This window comes from Schistocerca americana, chromosome 5 (genome assembly GCF_021461395.2).
Source record: "Schistocerca americana isolate TAMUIC-IGC-003095 chromosome 5, iqSchAmer2.1, whole genome shotgun sequence".
Lineage (NCBI taxonomy): Eukaryota > Metazoa > Arthropoda > Insecta > Orthoptera > Acrididae > Schistocerca > Schistocerca americana.
Window position 1 is genome coordinate 97,220,563 of NC_060123.1, and position 24,922 is coordinate 97,245,484.

The window sequence follows — 24,922 nt, forward strand, 5'->3', positions numbered from 1 at the left end:
CTGCTGTGAGTGGGCCTTGTGCATACACAGACTGGCACTTGGCAATCCCACAGGGGCCTCTACTGATGATGTGTTCCATTCCTCTACGATGTTTACATTTGGGCTTGGCTGAACTCGCTACTGGATTGAAACAGGGAGTTCTATCTTGCAGCCTTGCAGAGTTGTTATGTGGGCATGCAACTGCAGTTAATACTGAACGTATTTTAAACTCAGAGAGAAACATATAGCACTTAAGTGTCCACTTACAGATAACATGTAGAACATCGGTGAAATAGTTTACACTCTTAAAGTTTTTTGTGAACAGAACTGTGTCCTGTCTGTTACTACCAAAGAGATAGGGTGTACACAGAGAGGCTGCAAGTCATTGTTCAGCACTCCCTACAGTGCCACACTGTACTGTTATCTGATATGCTTTCGGAAGTCACTGCATGTGAGTGACTAAAATGAGGAAGTACTGCCATGTGCAACAGGTATTTGGAAACTGGTAATGTGGCATCAGTTGCTAGCTGTGTGGTGTGATCTTTGTCTTGACCGCTAGATTTATGAAGGCATAATTAATGGTTTAATGACAGCTAAATACCTGTGACAAACAAAACTATAAATATGGTGGCTGCTTGTTTCATTTGCAGCAATTCAAGGTGTGCTTTTAGCTTCCTTTCTGTTCTCACTGTCAGAAATTGCAGCATATTTGGAAATAAGCAGCCAAGTGTTTGTGACATGCAAGAACATAAATGACATTACACCTCATTTCACCCACAGTAATTAGATTAGATTCCTGCCTAGCAACACCCTTTGACTCTTTGAAATTGTGAAATATTCTGGAGGAAAGAAATGGTCAGATATTCTGACACAAAAGAATATAAGTGTCATTGCTTATTGTCTCACTCACAGAAGTGTCATCTCTCTTTTCTTAATTTGATTGTTGTCATGAAACTGAAGAAACTCATTTCTGATAGAGGAAACTCTTATATGGAGATAACATAGAACACTGCAGAATATAATTCTGTTACATGAATAAGTCACAAAGATGTAAAAAGAGAACATGTACCAGGACACTAACATACTTCCTTCAACTTCCCTATTGCATGTCTCTAACCACATGACCACAGTGATAGGTTACAGTTTTGAAAATCATTATCATTCGTCTTAACTCTCCTAAGGACTTTTAAAGTTGATGTGTGTAGTGTGTTGAGGTTGGTTCCATCAGATTCACCTGGTCCTACTCCATGCCACTTTCCTTGACGTTGATCTCCACCTGTCCAATGGCCAGCTTCACACGTCCGTCCACATCAAACCCACCAACAAACAACAGTACCTCCATTATAACAGCTGCCACCCATTCCACATCAAACGGTCCCTTCCCTACAGCCTAGGTCTTCATGGCAAACGAATCTGCTCCAGTCCGGAAGCCCTGAACCATTACACCAACAACCTGAAAACAGCTTTTGCATCCCGCAACTACCCTCCCGACCTGGTACAGAAGCAAATAACCAGAGTCACTTCCTCATCCCCTCAAACCCAGAACCTTCCACAGAAGAACCCCAAGAGTGCCCCACATGTGACAAGATACTTTCCGGGACTGGATCAGATTCTGAATGTGGCTCTCCAGCAGGGATATGACTTCCTCAAATCCTGCCCTGAAATGAGATCCATCCTTCATGAAATCCACCCCACTCCACCAAGAGTGTCTTTCCGTTGTCCACCTAACCTGCATAACTTCTTAGTTCATCCCTATGATATCCCCAAACCACCTTCCCTACCCTCTGGCTCCTACCCTTGTAACCGCCCCCAGTGTAAAACCTGTCCCATGCGCCCTCCCACCACCACCTACTCCAGTCCTGTAACCCGGAAGGTGTACACGATCAAAGGCAGAGCCACGTGTGAAAGCACCCACATGATTTACCAACTGACCTGCCTACACTGTGAAGCTTTCTATGTGGGAATGACCAGCAACAAACTATCCATTCGCATGAATGGACACAGGCAGACAGTGTTTGTTAGTAATGAGGATCACCCTGTGGCTAAACATGCCTTAGTGCATGACCAGCACATCTTGGCACAGTGTTACACCGTCCGGGTTATCTGGATACTTCCCACTAACACCAACCTGTCAGAACTCCGGAGATGGGAACTTGCCCTTCAGTATATCCTCTCTTCTTGTTACCCGCCAGGCCCCAACCTCTGCTAATTTCAAGTTGCCGCCGCTCATACCCCACCTGTCATTCAACATCTTTGCCTATGTACTTCCGCCTCGACTGTCATCTCTGCCCAAACTCTTTGCCTTTACAAATGTTTGCTTGTGTCTGTGTATGTGCGGATGGATATGTGTGTGTATGCAAGTGTATACCTCTCCTTTTTTCCCCCTAAGGTAAGTCTTTCCACTCCCGGGATTTGAATGACTCCTTACTTGAGTATTGCTCATCAGTGTGGGATCCGTACCAGATCGGGTTGACGGAGGAGATAGAGAAGATCCAAAGAAGAGCGGTGCGTTTCGTCACAGGGTTATTTGGTAACCGTGATAGCGTTATGGAGATGTTTAACAAACTCAAGTGGCAGACTCTGCAAGAGAGGCGCTCTGCATCGCGGTGTAGCTTGCTTGCCAGGTTTCTAGAGGGTGCGTTTCTGGATGAGGTATCAAATATATTGCTTCCCCCTGCTTATACCTCCCGAGGAGATCACGAATGTAAAATTAGAGAGATTAGAGCGTGCACGGAGGCTTTCAGACAGTCATTCTTCCCGCGAACCATACGCGACTGGAACAGGAAAGGGAGGTAATGACAGTGTCATGTAAAGTGCCCTCCGCCACACACCGTTGGGTGGCTTGCGGAGTATAAATGTAGATGTAGATGTAGATGTACCCTCTCCCTTAAAACCCACATCCTTTCGTCTTTCCCTCTCCTTCCCTCTTTCCTGATGAAGCAACCATTTGTTGCGAAAGCTAGAATTTTGTGTGTATGTTTGTGTTTGTTTATGTGTCTATCGACCTGCCAGTGCTTTCATTTGGTAAGGCACATCTTCTTTGTTTTTGATATATTTTTCCCACTTGAAATGTTTCCCTCTATTATAAACAAAATACTTTATATTATTTTGTAGACAAACAACAGATTATTTACATATTTAAGGGCACTCCACTTTTTGGCAGTTTCACCCCTCTTCCTTTGTTTAATCACATCTTTGCCTAAAAGGTGTGGCCTACGAAATACTCATTTTGCTCTACATATATCGAAACTGAACAGTACCTTCACAATAAAAGACAATAACTTATTATGCAGAGGTTCACAAACATCCTTACAACTTAATTTTTATATAAAACATGTTCTTTAATGTCCAAAATATTACCCCTGCTACTGTGCTTTAAATTTGAGTTTTGAACTATTTTGAAGAGCTCTTATGTTTATGGAGTACTCCTATTTCAGTGATCAGATACCCAGCAAATCCAGTGATTAGTGAGAGAAGCACACCTCACACTATTAACATATGTACCAAGTTATGCACTGAGACATAGGCAATTATGTAACTAAGTAATTCAATGTGAAACAGTTATATGCTGCCTCCTCCCTTTATCAAGAAGGTGACTCCATAAATATAATAGAGGGAAACATTCCACGTGGGGAAAATATATCTAAAAACAAAGATGATGTAACTTACCAAACGAAAGCGTTGGTATGTTGATAGAGACACTAACAAACATAAACACACACAAAATTCAAGCTTTCGCAACCCAAGGTTGCTTCATCAGGAAAGAGGGAAAGAGAGGGAAAGGCGAAAGGATGTGGGTTTTAAGGGAGAGGGTAAGGAGTCATTCCAATCCCGGGAACAGAAATATTTACCTTAGGGGGAAAAAGGGACAGGTATACACACACACACACACACACACACATATATCCATCCGCACATATACAGACACAAGCAGACATATATAAAGGCAAAGAGTTTGGGCAATAATTTTTTTTTCACGATATCAATGTTTAAATAACATCTTTTGGCTTACAAATGTAGTTCCTTGTTATTTTTTTCAGTTTGATGGTTTCTTCTGTGGAACACTAATGCCTACATGACATCCAATTCGGAAAACTGGCCACACTACAACAATGGAAAAAGTGGCTAATGTGTTCACTACAACATTTCCAAATGACACACATAATACAATAGGTAAAACTGACTTCTAAACACTCTTATATACAAAGCTATCATCCACTATTCTATCCCTTTGTGACAATCTTGAATTAATTAAGTTATTATTATTTAAAATTGTTTCCATTCTGTTTGGTCTAACACAAAAGTGCATTTGAAAATGGTCTGCTGCAGCCCCGTGCACCAGCAGGGCACAGAGGTGCCTACTTGGAAATCAGGAAAACAGACATGGGATCCTTTTGCGATGGCACTGCATGCAGTACACGCTGAGGTATGAAAACTGGTCACTATGCGAGAATTCAGGAAAATGTATGTGGTTCCAATACACAACTTTCGTTTTCACTTCAAAATATTTGATGTGATATCTTATAAAATGTACAGTTAAAATGAGAATGTGGTAAGATTCCATCAATGACAACAGTCTGGTAAAAACTGAACTGCAACCCCCCCCCCCACCCCCCCCCCCCCCCCCACCCCCCCAGCTGCCTCATCCCTTTCCTACGTGGCCCAAGGTGCCATCATACAAGGTCAGCACTGGCTCTTAAGCAAATTAGTTTGATCATCACTTCTACTGATAATTGATTCTAAATGACAAAATGCATTTTCATGATAAAGAATCTGTCCTGCAGTTCTGACTGCATGTTCCTGGAACATAGTTTAAGAAAGCCTGTGATTCTCTTACCATATATTTTATACTGTGTGAAGAAATACACATTCAGAGGTTGTGCATATTTTGTATTTTAGATGGAATGAGTTTTAAAACTAGATCTTTAGAGCCTTTTTATTTATTTATTTATTTAGGCCCCATATTACCACATTCATGATATTGGACTTGTCAAAGTACAGAACAGTATAAAATATTACATATTTACATCATGTACAAAATCTCATCATTGGTATCAACACGTCTTTATAACAAGAACATTCTGCTTAATTATATTATAAAATTTGTAGACGTACATACAGATAGAATAAAAGCTGGTGAAACACCTTGGCTGATTTTACTAAAACTATTAAATACCAGTACTTAGTTAACTAGGCTTAGTAACATACGGCACAAAAGTTAGGTGCATAATTAGATACATACATGGATAAAAGAAGTTTGGTTTTATCTAGGAATGGTTTGATAATTATGAATTTTTGTTTAGAGAGTTATGAAGCAGACCTACGGATTTGAGCAAAATTCCAGGTATCCACTAATGCTGTAGAAGCTGTTGTTTATTAGTAGATTGTTTAGTTCTTTTTTGAATGTATTAATTTTTTTTTTATGCTATCTGGCAAAGCACTGCAAAGAGCACATCCCTATGATAGTCATTCCTGTTCCTTGTTTGATAGTTTTGGATCTCACTATTCAGAGATGAAGCTTGATGGTTTTTAATGAAGCAGGTACTTTCAAAATAAATATAGATGGTACGGTCACGATTTTTAATTCATTAAAGATACTTCTACATGGTGCTCTGTAAGCAACATCACTTATTAATCCTACAGATTTCTTTTGGAGCTTAAAATACTGCTTGGCAAAAGAGGTATTTCCCGAGAACACTATACCATACTTCGGTAGACTATGCATCTATGCGTAGTAAGCACTTAACACTGTTTTGATATTGCAGCAATCTCTAAGCATTCTTAATATGTAACAGTATGTGCTTAACTTTTTGTTAAGCATTTCTACATATTTTTCCCACCTTAGATGCTCATTCACCCATAATCCTAAAAAAGATTATGTGACACTTTTGCTGAATTTGGCTATTCAATAATGTGAATTTTACATTGGTCCTATCTTTGTTCCTTATATGGTTGAACTTAATCCATACAGTTTTCTTGTCATTGACAACCAGACAGTTATCTTTAAACCATTTTTCTGCCACTTCTGCTGTTTTGTTGATTTCTTCCCTTTTATAATGAAACTGGTGTCATCAGCAAAGAATATAGTATCAGCTGTTGGAAACTGCTGTGGTAGGTCATTAATAAAAATTAAGAATAACAATGGTCCCAATACTGAGCCCTGGAGCACCTCTTTCGTATTCAGAATGGTACACATTTCCATCCTGAGAAATTTGTACTCTTTGTTTCCTGTCAGTTAAATATGACTTGAACCACTCATAGGAAACACCACGGACACCATAATTATACATTTTCAACAGCTGTAGAGTATGATTTATAAGGTAAAACACTTTGGAAAGGTCCAAAAACAACCCTTGTCCTCAATAGCTGTGTAAACAAGTTTTAGGAAATTGAAGAGAGCTGTTTGTGTAGATTTGCCTTTTCTGAAATCATTCTGTGCATTTAGAAGAATTTTATTTTTGTTTAGGAAGTTTAGCAATCAGTCATATATTATTCTTTAAATTATTTTCAAAAATACAGATAATAATGATAGTGGTTTGAAATTATTAAAGTCAAACTTGCCACCGCTTTTATAAACTGGTATTACTGTTAACTGCTTAAGTTTACTTGTAAACACACTAGTTTCAAAGGAGTCATTGATTATGTCCACAAGTTGAGAGACAACATTATCAGTACTATATTTAATAATTTTGTCAGGGATACCATCAAATCTGCAGGTCATTTACTATTTAGTTTGCTGATAGCCATTTGTACTTCTTTGGGTGTTACAGGATACAGGTACATTGTTCTTTCATTTATTGGAGTTATTGCCTTTGTGTTTTTACGATTATTTTTAGTGGTGATCTGGTTTTGGACTTCATTAATATAATGAAACTTCCTGACAGATTAAATTGTGTGCCAGACCCAGACTCGATCTTGGGACCTTTGCCTTTCACAGGCAAGTGCTCTACCATCTGAGCTACCCAAACAAGTCTCACAACCCACCCTCGCAGCTTCAGTTCTGCCAGCACCTCATCTCCTACCTTCCAGATGGTTGAGTTCTTGCCCGTGAAAGATAAAGGTTCTGAGTTTGAATCTCGGTCCAGCACACAGTTTTAACGTCAGGAAGTTTCATATACCATTCTGGAAACATCCCCCAGGCTGTGGCTAAGCCATGTCTCCGCAATGTCCTTTCTTCCAGGAATGCTAGTTCTGCAGGTTCGCAGAAGAGCTTTTGTGTAGTTTTGGAGGTAGGAGACAAGGTACTGGCAGAATTGAAGCTGTGAGGGTGGATCATGACTCATGCTTGGTTAGCTCGGATGGTAGAGCACTTGTCCACTACAGGCAAAGATCCCGAGTTAGAGTCTCGGTCCAGCACACAGTTTTACTCTGTCAGGAAGTTTCATATCAGCGCACACTCCACTGCAGAGTGAAAATCTCATTCTAGATTAATATAATGGTCATAAAATATATTAGCTATTAGAAGTGGATCATCAATAATTTCATTTCTGTGTTTTATGGTGATTTTTATTAATTGCATTTTCATGTTTGCCTGTATGATTATTAGTAACTTTCCACATAGGTTTCACTTTTTTGTTACCCTTTCTGATGTATGAATTATTGTGCTTCTTTTTTACAGCAACTATAGCTTCCTTGTGCTTTTTCTATAACACTTTACGAATGGTTTCAAGGTAGTATTTTGCTTTGCACACTTATATAGCATTGTATTCTATTGTATGTTAACCGGGGACTTACAAACAATGGAGAGGCTCCATCCCCACCGCAGCCGCAGTGGTCCACAACCCCACGCTGACTCTGCAGTCCACTTCACCCAACTGGGGACCTAGAAATGACGGAGAGGCTCCGTCCCCACCACAGTTGCAGTGGTCCACAACCCCACGATGACTACTACAGTCCACTTCACCCCACCGCTGCCCCACACCAAACCCAGGGTTACTGTGCGGTTCGACCCCCGTTGGAACCCCCCCCCCCCCCTCCAGGGAACGTCTCATGCCAGACAAGTGTAAACCCTATGTTTGCATGGTAGAGTAATGGTGGTGTATGCGTATGTGGAGAACTTGTTTGCACAGCAATCGCTGACATAGTGTAGCTGATGTGGAATAAGGGGAACCAGCCCGCATTCACCTTGGCAGATGGGAAACCGCGTAAAAACCATTCACAGACTGGCCGGCTCACCGGACCTTGACACAAGTCTGCCAGGCGGATTCATGCCAGGGGCCAGGCACTCCTTCCCACTCCGGAAAGCCATGTGTTAGACTGCTCGGCTAACCGGGTGGGTCTATATAGCATTCTAAGATCTTCTGATTTCACTTGTTATCCATGAATTTGAATTTTTGTTTATTTTTGTTCTTTTCAAATGGAATGAAATATCACAGCAGTATTTATAATTTGACAAGAACTTTTTGAATTTTATACCTACAGAACTATTGGTTTCCATGTTCCAGTTTACATTTTTTTTAAAATTAGATTAAAGACCCTAATGCTGTCTTCATTAATTAATCTTCTCTCAATATATCTCCTGTTGTCACTTTTGTCGTGAGATTTCTCTAAAGTCAATTTAATTGCTTTACGATCAGAGAAACCTGTATTCAATACCTTAGATTTAAATCCACATTTTGATTTGTCAATGAATATTTGGTCTATAGTACTTTCACTTTTGCTGCTGTATCTGGCGGTATCTTCTGCACACATGTCCATATTGTATGTTTTTAGCAGATTAAACAGTTTATACCCTTTTTTACAGTTGTCCTTGAAATTAACATTGAAATCCCCAAGCACAATTATGTATTTTGAATGACTATTTAGATACTTCAGAAGATTTTCCAAATTTTCGGAGAACAATTCAAAATTGCCAGATGGAGACCTATATATACATGCAATTATAATTTTACTATCTGTTAGTTCACATAAACAATATTCAAAATCTTTTCCAATACAGCAGACATTTTTAAACCTAATTTCCTTTTATGTAATACATGTTCTTACATATTTACATGTTCCACCCCCTCTGTATGTTTTCCTGCAAAAGCTGCTGATCAACTGGAAGTCTGAAATCCCAACTGCACATTTTTGTATTTCTTGCAGCCAGTGTTCAGTTGCAAGATTGAAATTTCCTTCATTGTACCATTCAAAAGGGCCTCTAGATCGTATAGCTTGCTGGTTAAGCGCTGTACATTATGATATAGGAGAATTAAAGAATTATTCATTTCTATGAGAGGGAGATTTCTTGCCTGGTTAATTCTTTAAAGAGTAAGGTCTAGTCTTCTTTTTGTTTCTATCTTGATTTTCACCTCCTGCGAGTCTTGGCCTTTTTCTTGGTTGTTTTCTTCTGCAGTTGATTGGGCCATAAAAAGCGTTCATGTGTTGTTTGTGTTGTGACAGTGCCACGACATTTAACAGTGCCGCCACGACAGTACACGCAAACGGCGATAGAGGCGCTCCGCAACTCGACTGAGCGCGGGAGCGCCACCTAGCTACAAACGGCGCCGGCCGCATGTCACGGCACGGCAGTTGAATAAGAGATACTGAGTTGTTATCATGTAACGAGCTATTGTTCCTAAGTGAGAGTGTTTGAATATCCACGCAATTATTGGTGATTAAAGGTTATAACACTTTTTGGTGACGAGGTCGGATATTTTCACTGCATTGTGGATTTGTGTGTTCGTGATGGGGCAGACATGGAACAGCTTATGCAAGCGCTCATTGAACAACAAACACAGCTGACGGCTGCTATTCAGGCATTGTCGATGTCGCTTACTCATCATCTGTCTTACTCTTCTCCGCCTCCATTCCCTCCTTACGACGAGGCCGCTGAAGACTGGGAGGATTATGAGAAGCGTTTGCGGCAACACTTCTTGGCTTTCGGCGTTGTCGACGCTCCTATGTGTAAGTCGTTATTTCTATCTTGGATTTCCCCACGGATCTATCAGCTGCTATCTCAGTTAGCCCCTCTGTGGGAACCTGCCTCTCTGTCCTTCCAAGAAATGTGTGACTTATTGTCTAACTATTACCGAAAAAACACCCACGCCATTGCCACCCGCGTGGTGTTGTACCGGTGTCATAAACAGCCCCATCAATCTTACCGGGCTTGGGCGGCAGAACTACACGGTCTGAGTAGGAAATGTCAGTTTGTCACAGACACTCATCATGAGTCTTATGCTGATTCAATGGTTAGGGATGCTATTCTATGGCTTGCTCCTGATAAAGAAGTTCGGCAACGTGCCCTACAACTGCCAAACCTGTCGTTGTCGGAAGTTCTAAGCATCGCTCAATCCTTTGAAGTGTCTCACGCTGCTGGCACGCAAATAGACACATGGTGTGATGTAGGCACTGTACAGTCAACTTTCGACACGGACAATTTGCCTGTTTCACAGGAGTACGAAGATTTGGTGGCGGTTCACTCGCGTAAAAAACGTCGCATTGGGCCATTGGGCCATTGATGAGGAAGAATGTTGAGCGGTCGAGGGTTTTCCACTTACAGGTTCGCAGGTCACGTCGGCTACTGCGCGGGACCCAGTCCTGCGTCAGGTGATCGGTTTTGTTCAACGGGGTTGGCCGGACAGGACCAATGGCCGGGCATCGGATCCCCTTTGCAACTACCATGCCTTGCGCCTTCGTCTATCTGTTCGTGATGGTGTTGTTCTTCTGGCCACGGATGGCGCATCTCCACGGGTCGTGGTGCCAGCCTCTCTTTGCAAAGATTTTCTCAAACTGTTGCATGAAGGCCATTGGGGTATTTCTCGGACTAAGTCCCTGGCCCGCAGGCACGTTTATTGGCCCGGTATTGATTCGGACATCGCCCACATGGTTGCTGTGTGTGGTCAGTGTGCTCAACAACTGGCTGCACCTCGTACAATGCCCTCTCCGTGGCCTGATCTGGCACAGCCATGGGAACGGGTGCACGCTGACTTTGCCAGCCCCTTCCTGGGTACTTATTGGCTACTGTTGATTGACGCCTTCTCGAAGTTTCCATTTGTTGTTCGATGTCCGTCGCCCACCACTGCAGCGACGACGCTAGCTTTGTCTAAAATCTTTGCGCTAGAAGGTCTTCCATCCTCGATCATCACGGACAATGGCCCTCAGTTCTCTTTGCAGGCCTTCCATGATTTTTGTACTGGACAAGGGATTCACCATGTTACAGCACCGGCCTTCCATCCGCAATCGAATGGGGAGGTCGAGCGCCTTGTCCACACTTTCAAAAGCCAGATGAAAAAATTCCTTAGTGATTTTTCCACAGATGACACTCTGCTGCAATTTCTGAGTTCTTATCGCTTCATGCCTATGGGTGATCGCAGCCCTGCTGAACTCTTGCATGGCCGCCAACCGCGCACTCTACTGCTCCTGCTTCACCCTGTCAGGCCTTGTGCTGTGTCCCCTAGTGCGGGAAAATACTCGGTGGGCGCCGACGTGTCGGCACGAGGGTATGGATCTCGCCCTAAATGGATTCCAGGGATGGTCAAGGCTCTTCGCGGCCGCCGGCTTTGTGAAATACATACGGACGATGGCATAGTTGTTCGCCATTACGACGAGATGCACCCACGAGTGGTGGCCACGCTGGTGCCACCGCCCCTTCCCTCGCCTCCACCAGCCCGAGAAGCCAGTCCTGTTGCTGCTGCCAATCTACCATACGTGTTGATGCAGCCGACGTCGCTACCGCTCCCGAGTACGCCAGAACCGGCCCCAGTCGCGACGCCGCCTTCTCCGGGACCCATCTCGCTGGAGCACACCCCCAGGTCCACGACACCTATGGATGCTGCTCCGGAGTTTTCACCCATCATCTCGTCCAGGAGGCATGTTCCACGCACGAGCTTCAATCCTGGACATTTTCGACCATACTCTCATGTCTCTCCACGGGATCTTCTCGGGGCCTCACACGAGGCCAAGGATGTCTCCGCACTGTCCATGTCTCCAAGGAAATGAGTGTTTTTTTTTTTCAAGGGGGGAAAAGTGTTGTGACAGTGCCATGACATTTAACAGTGCCGCCACGACAATACGCGCAAACGGCGATAGAGGCGATCCGCAACTCGGCTGAGCGCTAGAGCGCCACCTAGCTACGAACGGCGTCGGCTGCATGTCACGGCATGGCAGTCGAATAAGAGATACTGAGTTGTTATCATGTAACAAGCTGTTGTTCCTAAGTGAGAGTGTTTGAATATCCACACAATTATTGGTGATTAAAGGTTATAACAGTTTGGATGCTAACTTTTGCTTGGTGCTTCATCGTGATCTGTTGTTTTTAACTTCTGTCCACTCTGGTGCAGCTTCCACCTCAGTCTTTTTACATGGTGATATTGTCTTCTGTGCTGCTTCCCTGCCATTTGTTGATTCCACTGAAGGCATATTTACTGTTAACTTTTTGGTTTCTTCTTCTGCTATATTCTTATACTGTGGTGATATTGTCTTCTGTACTTGTTCATCCTTATGTCCAGATCAGGAGTCACAAAGTACTAGTGACTTTGTCAGCAAATGTGTATTCAAAACTAATTGGAAAAGGTCTCCAGGTCTTCTTTAGTTATTTTCCCACTCACACCTGTGTCTATGAAGATCATAGGCATCATTTTTCTCTTTCCCTTGACAAACAAGGTCCAAATTTCATTTTGGTCTTGGAATCATATGTAGAGTTTGCCTGCCAATTGTCCATCCACTGATATAGCAACATAAATTGTGTAACTGTGTGTGTACTGTTAATTGATAGCAACATCAAGATGGTGTTTTCTCCCCTTTCATAGATAACGTTCTTTAAGAAGAAAGCTCATAGTTGACCTGACTCTGAACACATTCCCACACAGAACCCATCTGGATATTTTCTGTTGTGATATTCACATTGCCTTCAGCAACAAATGCTTGAGCTCTGTCTCTTTCTTGTCATCTTTATCTTTTATACATGATTGTATCCCAAACACCTTTTTTAAATTAGTAGTAAATCCCAGTAATTCTGTAAAATTTGTACACCTGAGATATTTGGCTACATCCAATGTCCATTTTGTAAATGCCAATAATGAATGGAAGAATTGCTTTCTCAAGTGTCATCAAACTATGCCATTACGTGTTATTTGTGACATTGAATTCTAGCATATGATTTATTTTGAAAAATGCACTGTCTTCTCCTTTCTTTGACACATAGTCCAGTAAGCTTTTGATACTGCTTTTAGCCTTTAGTTTAGGGTACCTTTTCAGGAGCTTGTCATATGCTTTGAAACCACTGATGTGCCAATCATAGTATATGTTCTCTGGTGTGTTGTCATCACATACCATCATGACACTTTTGACTTTAAACTTCTTGTCAGGAGAAGCTTGGAATCCACTGTTACTGCTTCCATCACCTCTTCTCAAACTTGTCGTATCACTACTGCTTGCATGGGAGTGTTCCTCATTGTCATCATTAGCATCATAATTGTGTATTAGTTTTAAAATAGTATTCATTTCTAATGGGATGATAATATTTTTGCATTATAATAGATACTAGAAAACATGTGAATGATTCATCTTATGCATCAGTACCATCTTAACAAAGAATAGTTTATCGTAACTTCTTCACAGCATATCACAATGCATTAGCAGGGTTGGTTACCAGTTGCTGACCCATCTTATGCTTCACTGTACATGAAACTTCACAAAATGTGACTTCACCTATACATTGCACCATCTCTGCAGGTCTCAAATGGTGTAGCGGCAGGCGAAGGTTGAATTTAGCAGCCTCTAATGAACAACTGCAGACATTCACAGGTAAATGAATATCACTGGTGCAATACACATTCTTTAAATTATTCCTGATAGTACTCTGGTGTAAATGTGTTTGTTCTATCCTAAATACTTTCCTTTTAAAACTAAAGTAATATACAATTAACACTCTGAAAACAGAGTACACATTAATGATGAAGTTGTAGAATGAGTTGATGAGTTTTTGTAATTATGGAAGTTGAAGATAATGACCAGATGGAAAAAAAGTAATCAAAATAGTAAAAATTTTATGAGTCCTTTAGGTAAAGAAAGTTTCCAAAATAAACATCTGATATGTCTAAAAAAGCTTACAATAATTGTGTATCAACAATTTTTACTTTTGGCAGTAGATACAGAGTTATGGCACAAAAACTGAGGGTTTTTCATTGAGCAAAGGAAATTTGGATATTTGAAAGTCTTAGGAAAGGCAGATAAATGGATTAGGTAACACAATGGAGTGAAAGAACCCATTATAACTGTAATGAAAATGAACCAGAGGTGGGAACATTTAGCCAGATGAATGGATGGTGGATTGACAAATGATTTTTTTATTTTTTTTATTTTTATTTTTTTTTATTTTTTTTATTTTTTATTTTTTTTGCTAGCCCAGGAGATAATAGCAGACAAATGCAATGACCAAATGGTTGTGGGTAGATGGCATTACAAAATATCTTGGAGCAACATGGACACATACAGGTGAAAACAGTAGTACATGGAAAAGACTTGCATCCAGCAGTGCATGTATAAACCTTATACTGATTGTAATGATGAATAAGATTATTAAAAAAAAATGAAAAACAGAAAAGTGAGAAAAATAGGTCAACATCTGCAATGCAAGTTTTGTTCAGTTCACAGACAGCTAGTGACATGATTCTTCCATTCAAAGTTCATGAGATTGTTGAAGCTTAGAAATATGACTCAAAATATCTCAACAAAATTTGTTACTGATTTGGGAATGCAGGAAATGACAAAATAAAAAACTATGACTGAGGACAAAAAAGTTGAAGTTTTGTGTATGAGCCAACAACTTGAACAAAATTGTAATTTTTTCTACATCTCAAAAAAGGCTACAGTTGGTGAAGCCACCTCAAATATAAATCATAAGATAAAATTCCTATTTTGAAATATTTTATCACTGAAATGCTGGAACTGACCCTTTCTTCCTGCAGTACTTCATAAGAGAAAATTACAATAATAACAACTGAAAAGCGCAATCCTGATGAAATTTAACAAGAAACATTATATTTAAATTACCAGTTATGCCTAAGATATGAATTTATACATATTGTGACAAACAGTATGTTTCATTCAAAATGTTTAATGTTTTTTAGTTCAAGATCAATGTGACTAGTTAGAAGAAAAACAAAAACAGGACAGCTTACCTGTCAGGGAGGCAGCCATTTCAAAATCTGCAGCCTCTACAGGCTCTGCAGGGGCTGAAAGAGAAAATTCTAAACTTTAATATTTGTCTTTATCTTCCAAAACAGTAGCAAACTATTGGAAAAATCAAGCAAGATGTAAATTGATTGAACATTAAGCTATGGCCATTTTCACAACCTGTAATGTGTCTAGGTGGTTACATGATTTGAATATACTTCTATTTCCTTTATCTACCAATAGACACATCAATGCCAGATGTAGGAGTAACTTCAGGTGCACCCCAGAGAAGTGTGTTGGTTGGTCCCTCTGCCATTTGTGTTGTATATTAATGACCTCGCAGGCAATATTAATACTAAAAGCAGGCTTTTTGCAGATGGTGCAATTGTCTGTAATGAAGTACCATCTATATTCAGTCAGAGCTTGATAAGGTTTTAACATGGTGCAGAGGTTGGCAGCTTGCTCTAAACGTTCAGAAATGTAAAATTTTGCACTTCTCAAAATGAAAAAAATGTATTATCCTATGACTATGATATTGAAGAGTCACTGTTGGTATCAGCCACTCATACAAGTACACCTAGGTGCAACACTTTGTTGGGATATGAAATGGAATGATCACATAGCTCAGTTGTGAGTAAAGTAGGTGGTAGACTTCAGTTTATTGGCAGAATACTGGGGAAGTGGAATCAGTCTACAAAGAAGACTGCTTACCAATCACTCATGTGACCAGTTCAAGAATATTGCTCAAGTGTGTGGGAACCATACCAGACAGGGCTAACAGGCGAATTGAACACACACAAGGAAGGGCAGTATGAATGGTCACAGGTTTGTTTAACCTGTGTGAGGGTCTCACAGAGGTACTGAAGGAACTGAACTGGAAGACTCTTGAAGACAGACAAAAACTATCCAAAGAAAGTCTATTAACAAAGTTTCCATAACCAGCTTTAAATGATGACTCTAGGAATATATTACAACTCTCTAGTAAGTGTCTCTCATACAGGGATCAAGAGGATAAGATTAGAAAAATGAAATGATAATTAAATGGACAACCTAGCTGCAAACAGGCATTGTTGTACTTCATTGGCGACGTGTTGAAAATGTGTGCCCCGGCCGGCAATCGAAACACAGTCGCTTGTTTCACAGAGTGCACGTTTCCATTTGACAGTGCCTTCCTCCCTTCCGCGGACATCGCGGACGTCCCCGATTCACTGGTGACCCTGTCGTGATCCAAGGCTAAAAACACATGGTGACGAACGTTCGTCGGTACGAGTGATGTGGAACCCCGAGTAGGCTGGCGTGTACATGCCTGCGCCCGAACAGTGCTACATAAATATATTTTTTTCTTTCTCTTTGAACGTAGTTATTTTGTATTGTTTTTGTGCATGTGTTTCGTTCCGAACAGTCCAGTGTTATTTTACTGTGTTCTACTTTGTCGTGTTATTTTCATTGTGTGCTTTCCCCTTGTGCGAGGACTCAACTCTAAGCTAAGATGGCGACATTAGAAGAGTTGCAAAAGACCATTGAAGACCTGCTCGCACGCAACAAGGGATTGGAGAGTGAGCTACAAGCACGGGCTACATGCGCGGATGCCGCGCAGCCACAGACAGCTCAGGACAATTTTGGCGTGCAAATCCCCACCACACCAACGCCTCTTACAATTGCCAGAGCACTCACAAGCACTGGATGGTTGTTGATCAGGCTGCCTCCATTTTGGCCCTGCGACCCTGTAATGTGGTTCAGCCAAGTGGAGGTGGTCTTTATGAGCAACCACATAACCTGTGACCTTGAAAAATTTGGACACATACTGAGCCAGCTCGATCAGAACTACGTGGCCAAAGTGCGGGATATAATCACCGCCCCACCAACACAGTCATCCTACAAATGACTCAAGGTGGAGCTGATCCGGCGGATCTCATCGTCCGATGAACAACGAGTGCACCAACTGCTGCAGTAAGAGGAATGCAGCGACCGGAGGCCCTCATAGTTCCTGCGCCACTTGTGGAGCCTTGTGCAGTCTGACATGGTGCCAGATTCTCTGTTACGCACCAACTGGGTGCACAGTCTCCAAGTTCAGGTGCAGGCAGTGATAGCAGCACAGACGGAGTTGCAACTGGACGCCATCACTAACTTGGCCGACCGGGTACATGATGCGCTTACAATGGGGCCTAGCACCGCAGCCGCGGCAGCTTACGACACGGCCCCCCCACTTCCATGGCGGCACGCGCCTCCCGCAGCCGCATTGAAAGCTGACTTGCACCAGCTAGAGCAAAACTTGGCCGCACAGGTGGCAGCCCTCTCCTCGCAAGTCGACTGGTTGGCGCACTCGCAGCAAGAGGGCAGCACACACCGCAGCAGCAGCAGAGCAGGCTACAGGTGGTGTGGCTCTCGCAGCCGGCAATGCAGCAACAGCTGCTCCAACAGTACCCCGCAGGCACAAAGTGGCTACTGCTGGTACCATGCCCACTTTGGCAATGAAGCAACCAGGTGCTGCACCCCTTGTTCGCACCTAAATGCCAGCTGCGGCCGAGCCTAGGTGCACCCGGCTGCAGTGCGATGTCGAAGTGTCTGTTTGACGCGGAACGGGGTGCGGGCGTGAGGTATCTTGTCAACACGGTTTTGGACCTTTCGATATTCCCCCGTTCTATGTTATGAGATCGCAGGTGGATCGAGGCACTCTGCCTCACAGCGGCAAACAATTGAGCTATTAAAACTTACAGCACACACAGCCGCAATTTAGATCTAGCTCTACGCCACACATTCTCGTGGACTTTTACTGTGGCCGACGTTAATGAGCCAATTCTGGGCGCAGACTTTCTTGGCCACTACGGGCTGCTAGCCGACACACCAAATGGCCAGCTCATCGACGCGACAAAAAATTTATAGATAGCTGGACAGTGCCGGCAGGGTGTATTCTACAGTGTTAAGCCCTTGAAGTGCCCCAGACCATACGCTGACATCCTTGAAAAATTCCCTGACCTCACCCACCCAGCCGGCGCACCGAGAGACAAACATTCGACGGTGCACCACATAATAACAACACCCAGACCCCCCACATCGTATCACCGACGTCGACTCGCACCCGATAGGCTTGCAGCGGCAAAGGCAGAATTCAAGGCCGTGCTGTGGCAAGGCATCGTTCGACCATCGAGCAGCCCATGGTCATCGGCGTTACACTTAGTACCCAAAAAAAACAATTCGTGGCGCCTGTGTGGAGACTATCGCGCCCTTAATTCATGAACGGTGCCTGGCCGATACCCAGTCCCACACCTGCAAGACTTCAGTTATGCTTTGACAGGCTGCGCGGTGTTCAGCAAGATAGATTGTGCAAAGGTGTACACCCAAATTCCGGTGGTGCCCGAAGACATTAAGAAAACAGCTATTGTAACGCCCTTTGGACTTTTCGAAAGCCTGTTTATAACTTTCGGTCTTTGGAATGCTGCCCAGACTTGGCAGCAGTTCCTGGACGGCGTCTTGCAAGGCTCGTCATTTTGTTTCGCGTACCTCGACGACGTCCTGGTGTATTCCAAGTCGCCCGAGCTCCATGGCCGCCACCTAACAACCGTCTTTCAGCACCTGAGTGAAGCCGGCATCGTTATTAATCCAGCGAAATGCGAATTCAGTGTGACGGAAATAGAGTTCCTTGGCCACTTAATTACCCCCACCAGATCGACGCCACTACTGGAGAAAGTGCAAGCAATACTGAACATGCCGCGACCACAGACACACAAAGAATTACGCCGTTACCTCGCCATGTTGAACTTCTATCGTCGACACCTGCCCAACGCTGCCACCGTGCAAGAGCCATTGACTAAGGTGTTACACGGTCCTATCTCAAAGGGAAAGACCCCTGTGAATTGGATGGGCGCAATGGAGCAGAGCTTCACGGACTCAAAACGAAATATAGCAGAAGCGACACTGTTCACACACCCAATACATGACGTGGACTTGCCTGTAGTTGTGGACGCCAGCCAGGCTGCCATCGGTGCGGCGCTACAACGATGCGTTGGCGGGAGCTGGCAGCCTCTCGGTTTTTTCTCTAAAAAGCTGTCCGAATCGCAACGCGCTTGGAGCGCTTATGACCAAGAGTTGCTTGCGGTGTATGCGGCGGGGAAATACTTCCGACCGTCTCTAGAAGCCCGACAATTCGTAATTTTCACCGACCACAAACCGATTACCCACGCGTTCCAGAACAACCACACTAAGTGTTCACCACGCCAACTCCAGCAATTGGAGTACATGTCGCAATTCATGACAGACATCCGACACATTTCGGGGATAGACAATATCGTCGCCGATTGTTTGTCCCGTGCGTGTGCCGTCATCTCACCGCCTGTGAACCTTGAGGACGTCGCCCAAGTACAGGAGAGTGATGAAGAACTGCACTGCTTCCGTCACGACACATCCAGCGGCCTGCAACTGGAGCTGGTGCCTGTCGCCGGCTCTGCACGGAAGATTTGGTGTGATATCTCAACCAGCACACACCGACCGTTCCTTCCGGAGAAATTCCGGCGCAGTGCCTTCGACCACGTCCACGGACTGTCACACCCCGCCACCAACACCACTGCGACGCTCGTGGCTGCGCGTTTTGTCTGGCCCGGGCTTCGGAAGGACTGCTGTGAATGGGCGCGCACTTGCACGGCATGTCAGCGCGCCAAAGTTGGGAGGCACACCCACGCACCCGTGGGCACCTTCCCTGACACAAGACACTGGTTTGCACACATGCACATAGATCTCGTCGGCCCACTTCCTCCCTCTCAAGGCAAGCGGTATCTGCTAACTATGGTGGACCGCTTCACTCACTGGCTGGAAGCAACGCCCATCACGGACATCACCACCGAGACCGTCGCCACCGCATTCGTCGACACCTGGGTGGCAAGCTTCGTATGTCCCAGTCATGTGACAACTGACCGTGGCCATCAGTTTCACTGCGAATTGTTCACACACGTCGCCAGACTATGGGGCATCCAGTTACACAGGACAACAAGCTACCATCCGGCGTTGAATGGCATGGTCGAATGGTTCCACAGGACTCTGAAAGCCGCCCTAACTTGCCATGACACCTCGTGGCCAGAGGTGCCACTGGTGCTGCTCAGCCTGCGAAGTAACGCCGAAGGAGGAGATTGATGCGTCACCTGCCGACCTTGTATACGGACAGCCTCTGACAATCCCATGCGATTTCGTCGAGGAAGTACCACTCCCACACGCCGCTGCGGCACCCACTCTGACAGAATGTCTGCGCACTCACATGCCGTACTCTGAGCGCACCAACCGACGCGGCACGGCACCGGGAAGGTATTCGTGTGCCTCCCACCACCCGGCCCAGGCAGCCGGCATGGCTGCCTGGACCACGCCCACCACAGGCGCACCGGTCGTCCCCACCACAGCCACTACGTCATGTGCGCCGGCCGCCGCATCCGCTACCAAATGACCTGCAGCGTCATCTTCGCCGTGCATACCATGGACAGTTTATAGCCAATGGTTTACGCCACTGTCACTAGCCGACCATGTGAGAAAACACCCACCGCATGCTCACAGGTCCAGCACACTGACGTCATGGGCCGCCACCCTTCCAACGCTGAACAACCCCTGCAAACGCTGCCGCACTGTCATCACGCAGCACGCGAACTTTCAGCACACATGCTCCACAGAAAGATTGCCGCATTTTAGCAGCTATGGAGCTCCACTCTCCAAGGGGGGGATCTGTGTGGCAGCCGCACCGTTCAAACATGCGAAGGGCTGAACTATGGCATAGCCGACACAAGTAAGCGACGCCCGGCATTCACGAGTGCAGCTATACCGCTACGCCGAATTTTGACAACGGTGCGTCGTGCACTGGACGCATGGAACAAAGCAAGTGGACAGTGCAAGCTGATCAACGAAATGCGACACATGTCTCCGCTCCACCGACTTCACCGTCGCGGACCACATGTGTTGAGTCAATGCGACTCCCCTGCAAATGCGTACGCACAGTCTGAAACACAGTCACTAATTTCGCAGAGTGCACCCTTCCGTTTGACAGTGCCTTCCTCCCTTCCGTGGACATCGAGGCGCTTCCACTCGCGCCGGGAGCTGGACATTCAGCGAAGCGGCCTTTATCTCACTCGGTCCATGTGGTCGCGTCAAGGCTGATCACTGGAGTGTACACCGTCCGGGATCTGTGATTGAGCTGTATCGCTAGGGCAACACGCCTGTACGGACGAACGTCAATGGTGCATTGCATTTGTAACGTAATGTAAGTCTTCCAAAGAATAAATGTGTCACAACATAACTGCTGTAGTCATTCCGTCACCAAGCCTCTCCCTTGAACATAGTGCGTGGGCACAGCAATAAAGCCGGTTCACCGCACGTTAACGACCGTAAGCGGTGATACCACATGTCCCCGCTTCATTTTAACTATATGTGACGGTAGTATCTGTTCCCAAAAGAACAGTATATAGTTAAAATATGGCTTCTCAGCCATTGACCTTCTTGTGCGAATGCACACGCTATGCCCCAACTCGTACGGGACTCGGTAGATTAATCTGCCACGAGTAATGAGTATGATGGGCAAACATCTATTAGGCGCCCTACGAATGTAGTGGTGTGGACATGTTGGGAATGTGGGTCTCACAGGGAGTGTACAAGGGATAAGTCCCTTTAGGCGCACTATCCTCTGTGCCCTCAGTGGCTCAGATGGATAGAGCATCTGCCATGTAAGCAGGAGATCCCCGATTCGAGTCCCGGTCATGGCACACATTTTCAATATGTCCCCAATGAAGTACATCAACGACTGTTTGCAGCCAGGGTGTCCATTTAATTATCATTTCATTTCTAGCAAAGCTGCATGGTCATCTACTGTAACTGTTCTTTCAGGAACAGACACTACCGTCACATATGGATAAGATTAGAATAATTACTGTGCGCACAGAGGCATTCACAGAATCATTCTTCCTAAACTCCATATGTGAATGAAAGGGGAAGATACTCTAATAATTGGCCTTGGACATACCCTCTGCCATGCACCTCACAGTGATTTTCAGAGTATAGATATAGATGTAGATATAGAAATGGTTTTTGTTATATTTATTTACGAGCAATGACTGTTGAGCTCTGGGAGCTCATCATCAGCCTCTGCATACCTTAAATTTAAAAGGCAAATTACAACATGTAGTAATGAATATTCAACACTGCCATTGCATAAAATATGGGATTCATATTGGAGATAGCACTGCACATGGTTGGTACAATTCACAAATATGTGATCAGAAAATAAACATTGAATTTATTGGCTTATCCACATGGCAATAGTGGCCTTTCTGTATGCATTTATAATTCAGAACTGCTTTTACTTGCACTGTATGCAGAAATGGCTGAAGCTACTTCTACACTTGACAATGACTTTTCACCCAAGATAACGTACATAGTCCTCCAACCCAGCCCCAATTTTCTTTTGGTACCCCATATTATTGCACTTTGGATAATAAGCATTGCTGTAGTACTGAGTCAAGTGCTTTTGGAGGTAAGAAATTCAACATCTACATGACTGCCTGGAACCATGGCATTCAGGATGTCATGAGAGAAAAGTGCAAATTGTGTTTTACATGGACATTGTTTGTGGAATCCATGTTGGTTGGTATTTGAACTCAGAATATGATATAAGATTCTACAGCAGAATGATGTCAAAGATTTGTGGCTCACTTCTATTACTCTTCTTGTAGGCAGATGTGACTATGCTATATTATAAGTACTGGGCACAGTTTTTCCTTCAAGGGATGCAGAGTTTATTATGGTTGAAAGATGCGCTAAATGGACCACGAAAAATTGTATAGAATCATATAGGGGTTCCATCAGCCCTAGAGCTTTGTTCAGTTTTACTGAACTCAGCTACTTCTCAATTCTACCGATGCTAATATCTGCACCACTCGTCTCTGAAATGGTGTGAGAATTAGTGTGATAGAACGCACAGAGTTTCCTTTTTAACAGGCATTCGAAGATGGAGTTGAGCATTTCTGCCTAGATACCCTCAATTTCAGTTCCTGTGGCATCCATAGGTGTTTAGACACTAAGTTTCATGTGTTTACACGTGACCTGAATATATGTAGATTTTGTGAGAGGTCTTTTGATAAGACAACTACTGTCGTCATTGAATGCTTCACACATCACTAGCTTGACAGCCAAAATCAGTTTGCTCAGTATCTGTCTGTAACCATATGCTTTATTTTATCCCTACTGTACAGCATCACTACTTCTTTAGAAGTTTCTTTACAGAGATGGCATACTCTGGAGGGTGCTCCCATCATGAAGTGTTGTACTAGGTATACACCTATCCAAGGTTTTGTAAACAACGCTTATACACTTCAGCCACAGTTTCTCTACATGCTCCTGCCCAGAGCTTGTAACATTCCATGCTTATGGTTACCAGCCCTGCATTATGTATCACTACATCAATACTCTTATATCTTCAGCTATAATTAAATTCAATTACTTTTCAATAATAGGAAAAAGACTTTTAGAAGAATAATAGCAATACCAAAGAATAGTAGTTACTTTACTCTTTGTACCATAAAGAGTCAAAATCAGATTCAGGAAATTAATATATGGAAAATATTTAGATAAAAGAATAATATATTTTGTTCTCATTATTTGTAAATGGTAGGAATTAAATCTCGAGCCTAATTAGCAAAATATAGATAGTTGATTGTTTAGCATTGTTAGAATGCTTATTTCTGCAATTTTAATATTAATGTGATTTTTATGTGTTTGGAAAATGTCTTGAACTTGTTCCAGTGAAGTAGGGAATTTTATAGAGCATTTGATAATGTTGTTGAACTATTTCATAATATAAATTATGTTTTGCATTATTATAACCAGTAGTACATTGTAGGAAGAGTATAAATACTTGGCTTTGAGTACTGTTAGGGCATATGAGCGTTGGACCCACTGGAGGACAGATCTGTGCATACAGTTGAGATAAGTTCTTGGTGCATGATTCAAGTTTGGATTTACAATAGGGCAACTTGTGTGTTGGACGTTGTCTAAAACAGCATATTAGAACAGTTCAGTGACAGATTATTTTGGAGTCTCAAACAGTTTGATTTAATATTTCAAAAGGCAGAATGATATGTGATTTTATATTCGTACTTTGTTGAGTATGAGTGTTAAACAATGCAATGGACCTCACACAAGCATTTATATCAAATTAATGCATCTGGACTATTTAATATCACCAGTGTAGTATGTGCTACCATCGGCTAGCTGTAGTAGTAACAACGAGGCTTATTACACCAAAGATTGTTCATGAGCTCATAAGATACAGGTTTTGAAGTGAATAAATCTATGTACTTACTTTACTTCACTTGTGGCGTATGCCATTGTAGTGAAACCCATTATAGTATCCTGTATTTATTGAAGATGCATATTTTAGCTCATGTATGCAGTCATTGAGGGACACCAAAGGCAAGATATTCACAGGTATTTAAACTAATTTTAACTACTCACTAACCATTGGGACATTACAAGCTAAATGTTTTACTTCCTCCTGTACATATTACACCTCTGCCTCTTTATCTAGTCAGAGTGAGGTGGTGCAGTGGTTAGCACTTTTGACTTGCCTTTGGGTAAACAATGGTAGGGATGGGAAAAAGTGACTGTATTTTTTATTTTTTGCTAATAAATGGGTGGAAAAAATAAGATGACAATTAACCATAGCAGCAGTGCTACAATTTTTGGTTTTTAAATAAACCTTTTTAAAAATAAGAATGATTTTTATTTGTAAAATGTCCATTCCTTTGAAATATTGTGATGTTATAGAAAATGGGAAAAGGATTCAGTGCTGTTTTAATAACAATGCCAACAGAAATGAGCAAGA

At 43.2% G+C, this 24,922-nt stretch overlaps 1 protein-coding gene across 1 annotated transcript in view; it reads right to left on the reverse strand.

The window, feature by feature from the left end:
• LOC124615923 (synaptic vesicle glycoprotein 2B-like) overlaps positions 1–24,922 on the reverse strand; it is a 252,280-nt gene that overhangs the window by 144,217 nt on the left and 83,141 nt on the right. The window contains exon 2 of the mRNA XM_047144107.1: positions 15,081–15,134. Coding sequence (XP_047000063.1) covers positions 15,081–15,134 — 54 coding nt within the window. The remainder of the gene's footprint in view (positions 1–15,080; positions 15,135–24,922) is intronic.